Source organism: Mobula birostris, chromosome 21, assembly GCF_030028105.1.
Source record: "Mobula birostris isolate sMobBir1 chromosome 21, sMobBir1.hap1, whole genome shotgun sequence".
NCBI lineage: Eukaryota > Metazoa > Chordata > Chondrichthyes > Myliobatiformes > Myliobatidae > Mobula > Mobula birostris.
The window spans coordinates 15,831,238-15,843,794 of NC_092390.1; the positions used below are offsets into that span (position 1 = coordinate 15,831,238).

Sequence of the window (12,557 nt, forward strand, 5' to 3'; positions counted from 1 at the left end):
CACAGAATGACTGACAGCGAGTCAGCAACACAGAAACAGCCGAGGCTGAGTCGTAGCCCGTCCCCCTGCCCGCCGGTCCCAGACAGGCCTCTCCTCAGGGATTTCTGCTGGAGTTTCACCATCCCCTCCCCACTGACAAGAGAATAGCAGATGGCACTAATCCCTTCCTTACCACTGGCCGGTGTCCTGTTGAATGTCAGGGCCACGTCCAAAAGGGGGCTGTGAGGTCAAAACTTTCCTTGTGGGAACAAACACACAATGCTGGAGAACTCGGCAGGTCAGGCAGCATCTATGGAGATGAAGGGTCTTGACCTGAAACGCGAACCGTTTATTCCCCTTGCTGCCTGACCTGCTGAGTTCCTCCAGCATTTTGTGTGTGTTGCTCTGGATTTCCAGCATACCTGCAGAATCTCTCGTGTTTACGCTTCCCTGGTCGGGAGCTGGAGAAATCCACGCCCGTCCTTCCTGACCCTCCCAAGGACTTCTGGTGAACAGCGCGCTAGCGATCACTTTACACCGTCCCGTCACCTGCCATCCCCACCAGAGATACAGGAGAACTGGCTGATTCAAATCAAAACTCATCCGGTCCCACTGAGCTCCGGAGTTAGCCAGTGTGAGCCCAGCCAACTCCTTGTCCTGGGCTCAGCTCGGATGGGATTCTCCCTGCTCATTTGTTCCTCAAGGCCCAGCCCTGATGCCCAATAAAAGCAGAAAGCATTGGAAACACTCAGCAAAACATGCAGCATCTGTGGAGAGAGAAATATCTTTTTTGTCTCATATTTGGGTCCCTTTGTACTAGATGACACATTTTCTCCCCTCACCTCCTTCCCCCCTCCCCTCTCCACAGGTGCTGCCTGTGTCCAACATTTCTAGTTTTTGTTTAAGGCCATTCAGCCCATCAAGGCTGCTTTGCTATTCAATCACAGTGATTTATGATTCATCCCAACCCAGTTGTCCTGCTGGATTTCCAGCCGCTGCTGCACTTTCCTAATTCCCAATCCCTGCTCTCCCGGGGAAGGTGCTGCTGTGAGTGGCAGGCGAGGGGTGGGGGGCTGGGGGGAGTGGGGAGATAGATGCCTGCCTGGCACCAGCAAGCTGCGCTGGTCACATGAAGGACTGTGGAGCCTGGAATGGGCCTCTGGGGCTCTCACACCAACGCCAGCTTCAAGAACGAAAGACGACCTGTGGTGCTTACTCGGGATATCGGAGCAGTCAGAAGTTCGTAGAATTGTGGAATATCTTTCCCCAGTTTCAGTCCTGCAAGACAGCAACACAGGAGTGGATATTGTGTTCAACACATTTGGACAACTTACTGAGCTAAGCAAGCACTGGGCTTTGGCCTGTGGCATTCCGGGATCGCTACACCCACCAGTCCACAGAGAAACCATCTCATTACCCCCTCATCATCACAATCCTGTTTATAGGATCTTGCTCTCCCTTGACCAGCTGTTGGGTTTAGAAATTACGACGGTGACCATACATGGAGGGCCATGTGTTTGGAATGGGTTAGAACATAGAACAGTACAGTGCAAGAACAGGCCCGTTATCTGCACTGAACACAATTCTGGCTGAACTAAATCCCTCTACGTGCACATGATCCAGCTCCCTCCATTCCCTGTAATCCATGAGTCCATCTGACAGCCTCTTAAACATGTATATCATATCTCCCTTCCTATTAAAACATGGGTTCCTATTAAATCCCTCCCCCTCCATCCCCTTAAGCCTCTAGACCTTGGCTCTCCAATGCCTAGCTATGCCCCTCATGGTTTTATACACATTTATAAGGAGAAATATTTAAGGGGAACACGAGGGGGAGCCTCTTCACTCAGAGTTTGGTGTGAGTGTGGAACGAGCTGCCAGCAGAAGTGGGGGATGTGGTTTCGATTGCAATAATCAAGAGACATTTGGATAAGTACATGGATGGGAGGGGTATGGAGTGCCCTGGTCCAGGTGCAGGTTGGTGGGACCAGGCAGAATAACTAGGAGGGACCAGATGGACCCAAGAGCCTGTTTCTACGCTGTAGTGCTCTGTGACTCTACAATCTGGCTGGCATGTCCCTGGATGGTGAGAGGGGGAGGACAGAAGCTACGTGGGAAGGTCATATCAAAAGGGAGAAGGAACAAGTCTAGATGGAAGGGTGTACAGGGACTGCAGAGGGGAGAGCTCCTTCAGAATGCTGAAAGGGGAGGGGGAGTTGTGGCTGGCGGCAGGGTCACGTTGAAGGTGATGGAACTCAGAAAGGATGAACTACTGAGTGGGAGGCTGGTTTTTGGAAACTGAGGGGAGGAGAGGGCTGGTGGAAATCAGGGGAGATCTGGCCAATTGGCCTGTCAACCACAATTCAAGGAACAGGAGACGTCCATCACGCAGGGCGTGGGATGTTGGGGAAAGTGGGAATAGCGGTTGGTGCATCACTTTACTGCACCAGCTGGAAAATCAGGGCTCAGTTCCCCCCCACCACCCCCCCCCCCCGCTGTCTGCGAGGAGTTTGTCTATTCTCCCTGTGACCGAGTGGATTTCCACCAGGTGCTCTGGGTCACTCCCACATTCCAAAGACGTACGAGTTCGGGTTGGTAACCATGGTGACACTTGTGGGCACATCCCCGGACTGCGGTGGTCATGGATGTCTACGACGCATTTCAGTGTCCGTGTGACAAATAGAGCTAATCTGTAGAAAGTGTGGTGGGAGGAAGATGTCTGAGGAGATAGCAGGTTCGGTGTGGAGGAACAGGCTGCCCATTCACACCCCTGTGTGGGGCTGTCTGTCCGCCACGTTTCCTCTCCAGTGTTGACCGTGTTTCAGAACCAATTGGTCAGGAGGAATACGGGGGCCCCTCGTGGAGTGTGGGAGCTCAGCACGGGGCACGAGTTCGGCCACCTACCTGCCTGCACCAGAGGCTTCACGGTGTGCAGTGACTGGAGCCTCTGCCTCAGGGAGCTGCCAGTCAGTGATGGGATGTCCACTGGTACCGAGTCCAGGAGAGGCTGGATAGCTGCGGCTATGCGACTGGTCAAGGCTTCGTATGCAGCGTAAGCCTGCGAAGTAGGAAAGAGAAACACGCACAAACTTTGGAGGGACTCAGCAGGTCGGGCAGAATCTATGGAGGGGAATAAACAGTCAACGGCTGGGGAGGGGACCCCCTCATCGGGACTGGAAAGGAAGGGGGATGAAGCCAGAATAAGAAGGTGGGGAAGGGAGATGAGTACAGTCTGGCAGGTGATAGGTGAGACCAGGTGAGGAGGCAGGTGGGTGGGTGGGGGAGTAGGGATGAGGTAAGAAGCCAGGAGGTGATAGGTGGAAAAGATAGGGAGCTGAAGAAGAATGAATCTGATAGGAGAGGAGCGTGGACCATGGGAGAAAGGGAAGGAGGAGGGAAACCAGAGGGAGGTGATGCGCAGGTGAGGAGGAGAAGGGATGAGGGAGGAACTAGAATGGGGAATGGCAAAAAAGAGAAGTTTGGCGGGGGGGAGAAATTACCAGGAGTTAGAGCAATCAATTTCATGCCATCAGGTTAGAAGTGTTGCTCCTCAAACCTGAGAGTGGCCTCATCACGCCCTTCAAAAATGAGAGTGTTGTAGGAAGGAGACACCAGAGCAACGAAGCTATCTGCAGGAGGAACTCAGCGGGTCAAGTAGCAACTGTGGGGGTAGGGGGGAATGACTGTAGAGAGGAATGAGATGAAATTATTCAGTTCCTCCCCAGCATTCCTATTAAACCCCTTCGCCCTGCCTGGTGGCTCTCAGGCAGACTCATGGTCATAGGGTCATAGCACTCCACACTGCCATCTCTGTGAAGAGGACCAGCAAGAAAAATCTTGCATTTATGACCCTGGACTCCTGTAATAGATATAGATAGATAGATAGATAGATAGATAGATAGACAGACATACTTTATTGAACCCAAGGGAAATTGTGTTTCCTTACAGTTGCACCAACCAAGAATACGGTATAAATATAGCAATATAAACCTATAAATAATTAAATAATAATATGCAAATTATGGCAGGAAATAAGTCCAGGACCAGCCTATCGGCTCAGGGTGTCTGACCCTCCAGGGGAGGAGTTGTAAAGTTTGATGGCCACAGGCAGGAATGACTTCCTATGACACTCTGTGTTGCATCTCGGTGGAATGAGTCTCTGGCTGAATGTACTCCTGTGCCCAACCAGTACGTTATGTAGTGGATGGGAGACATTGTCCTAGATGGATGTTTTGTTCTGAGTCCTGTATTGTCATGGGGCATAATTTAAAGGTGATTGGAGGAAAGCATAGAGGGGATGTCAGAAGCACAGTAGGTTTCCTTTACAGAGAGTGGTGGGTCTGTGGAACACACTGCTGGGGTGGTGGTAAAGGCAGATACATCCGAGAGGCATTTAGAGACTCTTAAATAGGACAGTAGATGGATGGCAGAAAAATGGAAAGCTATGTGGGAAGGAAGTGTTAGATTGACAGTCATAGAAAAGTACAGCACAGAAACAGGCCCTTTGGCCCATCTAGTCCATACTGAACCATTTAAACAGCCTACACCCATAACCTGCACCCAGACCATAGCCTTCCATACCCCTACTGTCCGTGTACCTATCCAAACTTCTCTTACACATTGAAATCGAGCTTGCCTGCACCACTTGCACTGGCAGCTCGTTCCACACTCTCATGACCCTCTGAGTGAAGGAGTTTCTCTTCGTGTTCTCCTTGAACTTTTCACCATCCACCCTGAAGCCACGGCCTCTAGTTGCAGTCCCACCCGACTTCAGTGCAAAAGGCCTGTTCGCATTTATCCTATCTATAACCCTCCTATCAAATCTCCCCTCAGTCTTCTGCTTTCCTAGGAATAAAGTCCTCAGCTATTCAATCTTTCCTTGTAACTCAGGTCCTCCAGAGCTGGCTACATCCTTGTACATTTTCTCTGTATTCTTCCAACCTTGTTTACATACTTCTTGTGAGTAGGTGACCAAAACGGCACACAATATTCCAAATTAGGCCTCACCAACGTCTTATAGAACTTCAACACAACGTGCCTACTCCTGTACTCCATAGAGAAGGTGTAAGATCAACAGAGATGTCAGAGAAGGTTAGAGGGTTAGCACAACATTATAGGTCAAAGGGCCTTTACTGTGCTATAATATTCTGTGTTCTACGGGATGAATCTTCTTGATAATCACAACATCCTCACCAATTCCTGGGAGTCGCTGGCTCGTAGTTGGTTAGAATGGAAAAGGAGCATCTGGAATGTATCCTGAGAATATGGAATCCATGCTTTGGAAGCAGAGACAAGCCCAAGAAAGGAAATGACAGCAGCACAGTTCCTCACAAATTATCCTCATCTCACATCTCTTGCGTCATCCATGCAGTTCCACATTGACTTCATCCATCACCTCAGAACCGGAGTGAAATCAGATCATCCTCGGTCCTGAGAGACCCCCCTCAGCAGATCACCAAACCCAAAAGTGCCTCACCCCCAGCTCTACTCACCCGAGCGTCGTTCAGCGAGAACCGGGCGATTTGCTTCTGGGTCTCCTTCGTGTCGCTGCCCAAGAGGAGCGAGCGGGGCGGGTTTCCTCCCACACCATCCTCCAGCATCGGAGTGAAGGATGAGGGGTCGCGGATGTGCACCCTCAGTCCGTGTCTCTGGCACAGAGGAAAGAGTACAAGTTCTCCCTTACAGAGCGGACTTCACCCCCAAGTGCATCATCAGGCTACCCCACGCAAGGCATTCTGCAAACCAGCCTCCCCTCCACTGACTCCGAGTGCACTTCCCACTGTCTCAGTACACCATCAAAGTCCCCCATCCACCATGCTCATTCTCTCTTCTCCCCCACCCCCCCGCCCCATCAAGCAGAGGATATGAGATCGTGAACCACCAGGCCCAAAGAGAGTTCCAGACTCGCCAATAGACCTCTCAGTAAATCGATTTGATTATTGCCACGTGTGCTGAGCTGACCTCTCTTGCATACTGTTCATACAGATCAATTCATTACACAGTGGATGGAGATTGGCAAAAGGTAAAACAATAATGGAATGCACAATAAAGTGCTACAGTTACAGAGAAAGCGCAGTGCAGGCAGACAATGTGGTGCAAGGCCATAATGAGGTAGATTGTGAGGTCAAGAGTCCATTTTGTGTACTAAGCACAATGGTTCCAGAACATGGCTATTCATTGCAGGCTGCTCTCTATAGACCCAATCATTACTGTCACTATAATCATTCTACTCTTAAATCTACACTCAGAGGTCACTTTATTAGATACAGGAGGTCCGTAATAAAATAGTCACTCAGTGTATGTTTGAGGTTTTCTGCTGCTGTAACTGATCCACTTCAAGGTTCAACATGTTTTGCATTCAGAGATGCTCTTCTCCACACCACTGTTGAAACACGTGGTTATTTGAGTTACCGTCACCTTCCTGTCGGTTTGAACCAGCCTGCCCATTCTCCTCTGACCTCTCTCACTAACAAGGCATTTTCACCCACAGAACTGCTACACACTGAATGTATTTTTGTTTATCGCACCACTCTCTGTAAACTCCAGCGAGCGTTGTGCATGACAAACCTCAGGAGATCAGCAATTTCTGAGATACTCAAACCACCCTGTCTGGCACCAACAATCATTTCACGGTCAAAATCACAGATCACATTCCTTCCCCATTCCGATGTTTGATCTGAACAACAGCTGAACCTCCTGACCGTGTCTGCGTGCTTTTACACACTGAGCTGCCTAGGCTTACACATGTTTGGCAGAGCTTTGTGGGCCGAAGGGCCTGTATTGTGCTGTAGGTTTTCTATGTTTCTACGGGACAGTTTACAAAGACCAATTAACCTACCCGTCACGTCTTTGGACTGTGGGAGGAAACCAGAGCACCCGGGGAAAACAGAGACTCCTTGCAGAGGGCGCCGGAATTGAACTCCAAATTCCGACACTCCGAGCTGTAATATCATCGCGTTGACTGCTGTGCTACGGTGGTGGACTCCCGATCTCACAATCTACCTCACCATGGCCACATTAACCTGCACCACACTTTCTCTGTAGCTGCTACACTTTAACCTGCATCTGTCATTCATCGAGCTGCTGCCGTATGACTGGCTGATCAGATGTGCTTTGTTCTACCCCAGTGCACTGTGTAAGGGCTTGATCTGTATGAACAATATGCAGGACCAGCTTTCCACTGGATCTTGATACATGTAACAATAATAAACCGATAGGTTTGGACTAGAAACATTTAGTCATCTGAGCCTGTATCTCCAATTCCATCATTGTCTAAACATCCATTTTTCTCAGCCTCGATCAACCGAGCCAGTAACTTCGGAACTCTGGGTGAAGGAACCACTCCCCACCCCCACTGCAAATGGCTCACCCTGATCCTCAGATGGTTCCCCCACACAGGGTTCCTGACCCTTCAGCATCCTCCCTCTCACCTGTTGTGGAAGATGTTTTATTATTTTGTACTAACCACTGATGAAGGTGATCTCAGCCTACACAGGCTAATCCCGATCAGTCCCAGCCCAGCCAATCCCAGTCTGAACCAAGCTCAGCCAATCCTAGCTCAGCCCAGCCATGGCCAGTCTCACCCCAGCCAATCCAGCCTGAGTAAAACTCAGCCAGTTCCAGCCCAACCCAACCCAAACCTGGCCAATCACAGCCCAGTCAGGTCAATTCCAGCCAATCCCAGATCAACCCTACAAACCCTGGGAAAGTGGAACCAGTTGGGGTAAACTTGCGGGAGACAGACAGGACCCACCAGGGGTATATCTGTGAGGGGCTGGGCCCAGCTTGGATTAGCAACCCAGTAGAGAGCAGGAGCCAGGTCATTAGGTGATCCACTTGCCCCCCGGACCACGTCTGTAACCGCGGCCTCACCTTCAGTTCCAGTTCTCGGTAGATCTGTGGCCGCAGTAGACTCAGCACGTAGGACGCCCGAGAAAACTTAAAACCTGTGGCGGAAGAGGAACAGGACTGAGAGCTGCGAGTCCGGTTAACTAGAGCAGTCAGTGAAATGTACAGCTCAGGACACAGTTCAACTTGAGTAACACACACACACACACACACACACACACAAGATGCTGGAGGAACCCAGCAGGTCAGATCTATGGAGAGGAATAAACAGTTGACGTTTCCGGTTGAGACCCTTCACCAGGACTGGGAAGGAAGGGGACAGAAACCAGAATAAGAAGGTGGGGGAGAGGAGGAGTACGAACCGCCAGATAATAAGTGAAGCCGAGTCAGGGGGAAGGTGGCTGGGTGGGAGAGGGGAATAAATTGAGAAGCTGAAAGGTGATAGGTGGAAGAGCTAAAGGAGGGATCTGATACTAGAGGACAGTGGACAATGGTTGAAAGGAAAAGAGTAGAGTGATGGGCAGATGAGGAGAAGAAAAGGAGCGAGAGGTGAAAAATATGCTGTCACCTTATCATGTTCTCCACATTAAAATTGCACCCTGCATTAAAATTATCTCCTTACCTGCCCATCACCCATCTTCCCTTTCTCCCATGACCTTCCGTCCTCTTCTATATCAGGCTCCCCCTTCTCCAGCCCTTTATCTTTTTCACCAATCGACTTGTCAGCTCTTTACTTCACGCCTCCCCCTCTCCCCGTTTCACCTATCACCTACCACCCTGTACCTCTCCCTCTCCTCCCCCCACATTCTTACCCTGAATTCTAATCTCTATTCTCCAGTCCTGGTGAAGCGTCTCGGTGCGAAACTTCGACAGTTCACTCTTTTCCACAGACGCTGCCTGGCCTGCTGAGTTCCTCCAGCATCTTGTGTGTGTTACCCATCCCATAAAAACCCAGCACTACAGAAACACCAACGGACCTCATCCCTGGGAGAGGAAGGATCTTCACCTCGAAGGCGTATGAAGTCATGCGATGACAGCAGATGCTGATCAACCTTGTGTTGGCCCAGTACAGCGGACTCCGGTAAGCTGCTGTGGGCAGCCCACGCCCCAACAGGGGTTACGGGCTTAAGAAGAGGAAGAGATCTAGATGCAAGAAAATTGGAGGGTCCTGGATGGAGTAGGAGGGAAACTATGAATGATGATGGAGTAGGTTTGTATAACATTGTTGTCCATAGAGCCTGTTCTGTGCTGTACCATTTGAAGTCCTATTCACACCATCTCCACTTCCCAACTTTTTCACCACCCACCACACACTAGGGGGAATTTATAGTGGGCAATTAACCTACAGACATGTACGTCTTTGGGATGTGCGAGGGAATTGGAGCACCCGGGGGGGGGGGGGCATGCAGTGTTACATATCTGGTAAGGATGATGTAATTATCTTCTGAGCATGATGTAATTGTCTCGTGATAATGGGGTGATGTGATGTCACGTGATGGCATGGTATCAAAGAAAAAGCCTGGCCACAGTGACGCAGTTCTCATTTTTATTTTGAGTGTAACGTTGTTGCTGGCAGTTTCCCAAATCGCTGCCAGTTTTTGTTTGTTGCACCTTTGTTTTGCTTCACAGTCCAGTATCCAAGAGCAAAGACATTACCAGAGTAATCCAAGCGAAGGATTGGGTAAAGTTAATATCGTTCAGCTTCTTGGGAATGATCAACCTTTTTTAATCTTCGTTCGGGAATTGTGGCATGCACATTTGAGTAAAACCCCTGTCAGGGCGGGAAGGTTTGTGCGGTGACCACCCTCCAGTCAAAAGGTCAGTTCCTTTATTTCTTCGTGATTCCTTTGGACAAGGCATCTCTCGGCTGAGATCGACAGATTCCTCATTGCTTCGAAGAAATCGTTGTTTCAGGGAAGTCTCTCCTTAATGACTGTGTAAATCCCATGGACTTTTGAATTTACCACTTTAAGTCTGTGCTTGGATGAGAATTCTTTAAGAACAGTTTAAAAGTGTGACTGTTTGTTCGATATAGTCGCCTAACTGTTAACTTCCGCTTAAGTTAGTCGTTCGTTTATTTTTCGATGTTTTGAGCAAAGGTTAATAAATATTGTTGTTTGTTTATGTCACCTGACTCAATTTCATATTCATTGTTGCTGGACAGGTGACTGCGGTCACAGAGGGAACGTGCAACAGACAGTACCCGAGCTCAGGACTGAACCCAGGTCACTGGAGGTGTGAGGTCACGGCTCTACCAACGTGCCTGCGGTAGCTATGCCCTGTGACTCATGGACAGAACATGGTTACTCCCGCTACCACAGATGCGTCAGTTCAGAGGGTGACATACTGCCATCTGCTTATATCAAAATAAACTTCATTCATAATAAAGAACAAGCCAGGGAACACTTTTTCATTCTCATTCAATGTGTTAACAAGTGTCGCACTGTTGCCCACTAGAGTGCTACATGACTCTTCTCCATGGATTGTCACCTTGTCGTGGTGGAGAAGCTTGTGTGGTCCTGTGATCCTGAGAGCAATGCCGTCTGGAGCTATGCTCCTGGTAGGGTCACCCATGGCGGTAAGGTCGAGGGCGAGGTCCCTGACAAAGAACAATCCAACCAAGACCTCAAGGGTGGAGCAGGCGAACGAAGTTACGTTGAACTCAACGGCTGTGGAGGTGGATGAAGGCTGCGACAAATCCATCAGCTCCAATCGTCGTGGTTTCCATGCCATTGGAATCAGTTGGTTGATTTGTGAAGTATCGTGTGCTTCTTGGAGTGCAACATCAAGTACACATTAAACAAGTACACACACAGGCGTCTTCGCTCCGTGGGCCCCTTCTTCAGAACAAAGACCATCATCCTCGACCTCGAGGGATAGCCACGATGGCTACACGATGACAATAATTGAGGAGATTCCTCCCCCAACCCAGCCCCTTCCTCCCCAGCAGAAGAGCCCTACGCCACGGTCCTTATAGTGTCTGCACCAAGCTTCAGGGCGTCCCTCAGCCCGTACTCCTGCAGCCTGGAATGTGGCAGTCGGCAGCATTCCTCCGCGGACATCTCGGTGACTGCTGTCTTTTTGTGGGATTGCTGGTCCTGGAGTTCGACAGCAAAGGCCCGAGTTGTAGGCCGGTGATGTACTGTCAGAGGTCTCACATTTTGTAGGGCATGGGAAATGAAGACCTCCTCAGTGGTAGCAACTGACCTCATCATAAGGCAGGGGAATTCTCCCAGTGTCCCGTCCAATGTTTCCCCTCCCATCCACACTGTCACCATGCAGGGTTCCAGATTTCAGAGATCATGTTAAGATGGTTGGAGGAAAGTGTAGGAGGCACGTCAGGGATAGGTTTTTTACAGAGTGGTGAATGCGTGGAACGTGCTTCGAGGGTTGAGGGGGTAGAGGCACTTTAGGGACATTTAAGAGACTCTGAGGCACATGGATAATAAAAAACAGAGGGTTATGTGGGAGAGAAGAACTAGGTTGATCTTAGGTTAAAAGGTCATCATAACATTGTGGGCTGAAGGATTTGTTCTGTGTTCTATGATGGAGGTTATTCGCTTGTTATAACTTGCAATTTGTTGGATCTTGCCATGTCCTAACACTGCAACAGAACATTCATGGCTCTATGTTGGGATATCTATCCCATTATTGACCACAGAAACCCACTAACCTGCTGGCTACTTTATGAGTTATTTATTACTGTATCTTTTACCAAACTCAGTTAATCATTGCTTTGTCCTAACTCCTGGTCCTTGGACTGGATGGAATCTTCTCCCGCTGACAGAGTCACACGTAGTCACGATGTAAAGGGCTGTGCATTTTTAAAGCATCTTTCACCATCTTTCACATCCCAAACCAGTCCAGAGCTCACAAAGGACTTCTTAAAGTGTATCACTCTTGTGATGTTGGAAACACAGCACAGAATCTGTGCAGAGGAAGATCCCATAAGCAAGGTACTGATAGCCCAATATCAAGACACACAAAATACTGGTCAGGCAGCATCTATGGAAAAGAGTAAACAGTCAATCTTTAAGGCCGGAACCCTCCTTCAGGACCCAACAACTCAAGGGGTAGATATTAACCCCGGGAGAACATCAGCTTCCAACTTCCATACCACACAAGGTCACACCTCTGTGACCACTTTGTTTAATCTGAGCAGTCAATAACGTTTCTTCATTAGTGTCGGTGCTTAGGAGTGTGGCGAGGCAGAGATTGTTTAAATCAAAGTTCGAAGTAAAATTTATCAAAGTATGCTTACGTTATCATGTACAACCTTCAGATTCATTTTCCTGCAGACATTCATAGCAAAATAAAGAAATACAATAGAATTTACAAATAAGACCATAAGACATAGGAGCAGAATTGGCCCATTCAGCCCATCATCCCCATGCCCACTCTATCTTTGCCTTTCAATATTCAATGTTTCAATGAGATCTCCCCCTCATTCTTCTAAACTTTAACGAGTGCAGGCCCAGAACCATCAAATGCTCCTCATACATTAACCCTTTCATTCCCAGGATCATTCTCGTGAACCTCCTCTGGACCCTCTCCAAGGCCAGCACATCCTTTCTTCGAAAAGGAGCCCAGAATGGCTCACAGTACTCCAAGTGCAGTCTGGCCAATGCATTACAAAGCCTCAGATTTACAATGCTTTCCGTAAGCATTGACAAACAACCGATATGCCAAAGAAGAAAAATTGTGTTAGTAAAAAGTAAGACTGAGGATAC

General features: G+C 49.1%; 1 protein-coding gene across 5 annotated transcripts in view; it reads right to left on the reverse strand.

Moving 5' to 3' along the window:
• pyroxd2 (pyridine nucleotide-disulphide oxidoreductase domain 2) overlaps positions 1 to 12,557 on the reverse strand; it is a 62,132-nt gene that overhangs the window by 32,729 nt on the left and 16,846 nt on the right. For all 5 annotated transcript variants that reach the window (XM_072239030.1, XM_072239029.1, XM_072239031.1 and 2 more), the window contains 4 exons: positions 7,852 to 7,925; positions 5,472 to 5,627; positions 2,884 to 3,037; positions 1,196 to 1,257 (listed from right to left, as the gene is read on the reverse strand). In XM_072239030.1, the coding sequence (XP_072095131.1) occupies positions 1,196 to 1,257; positions 2,884 to 3,037; positions 5,472 to 5,627; positions 7,852 to 7,925 (446 nt within the window). The remainder of the gene's footprint in view (positions 1 to 1,195; positions 1,258 to 2,883; positions 3,038 to 5,471; positions 5,628 to 7,851; positions 7,926 to 12,557) is intronic.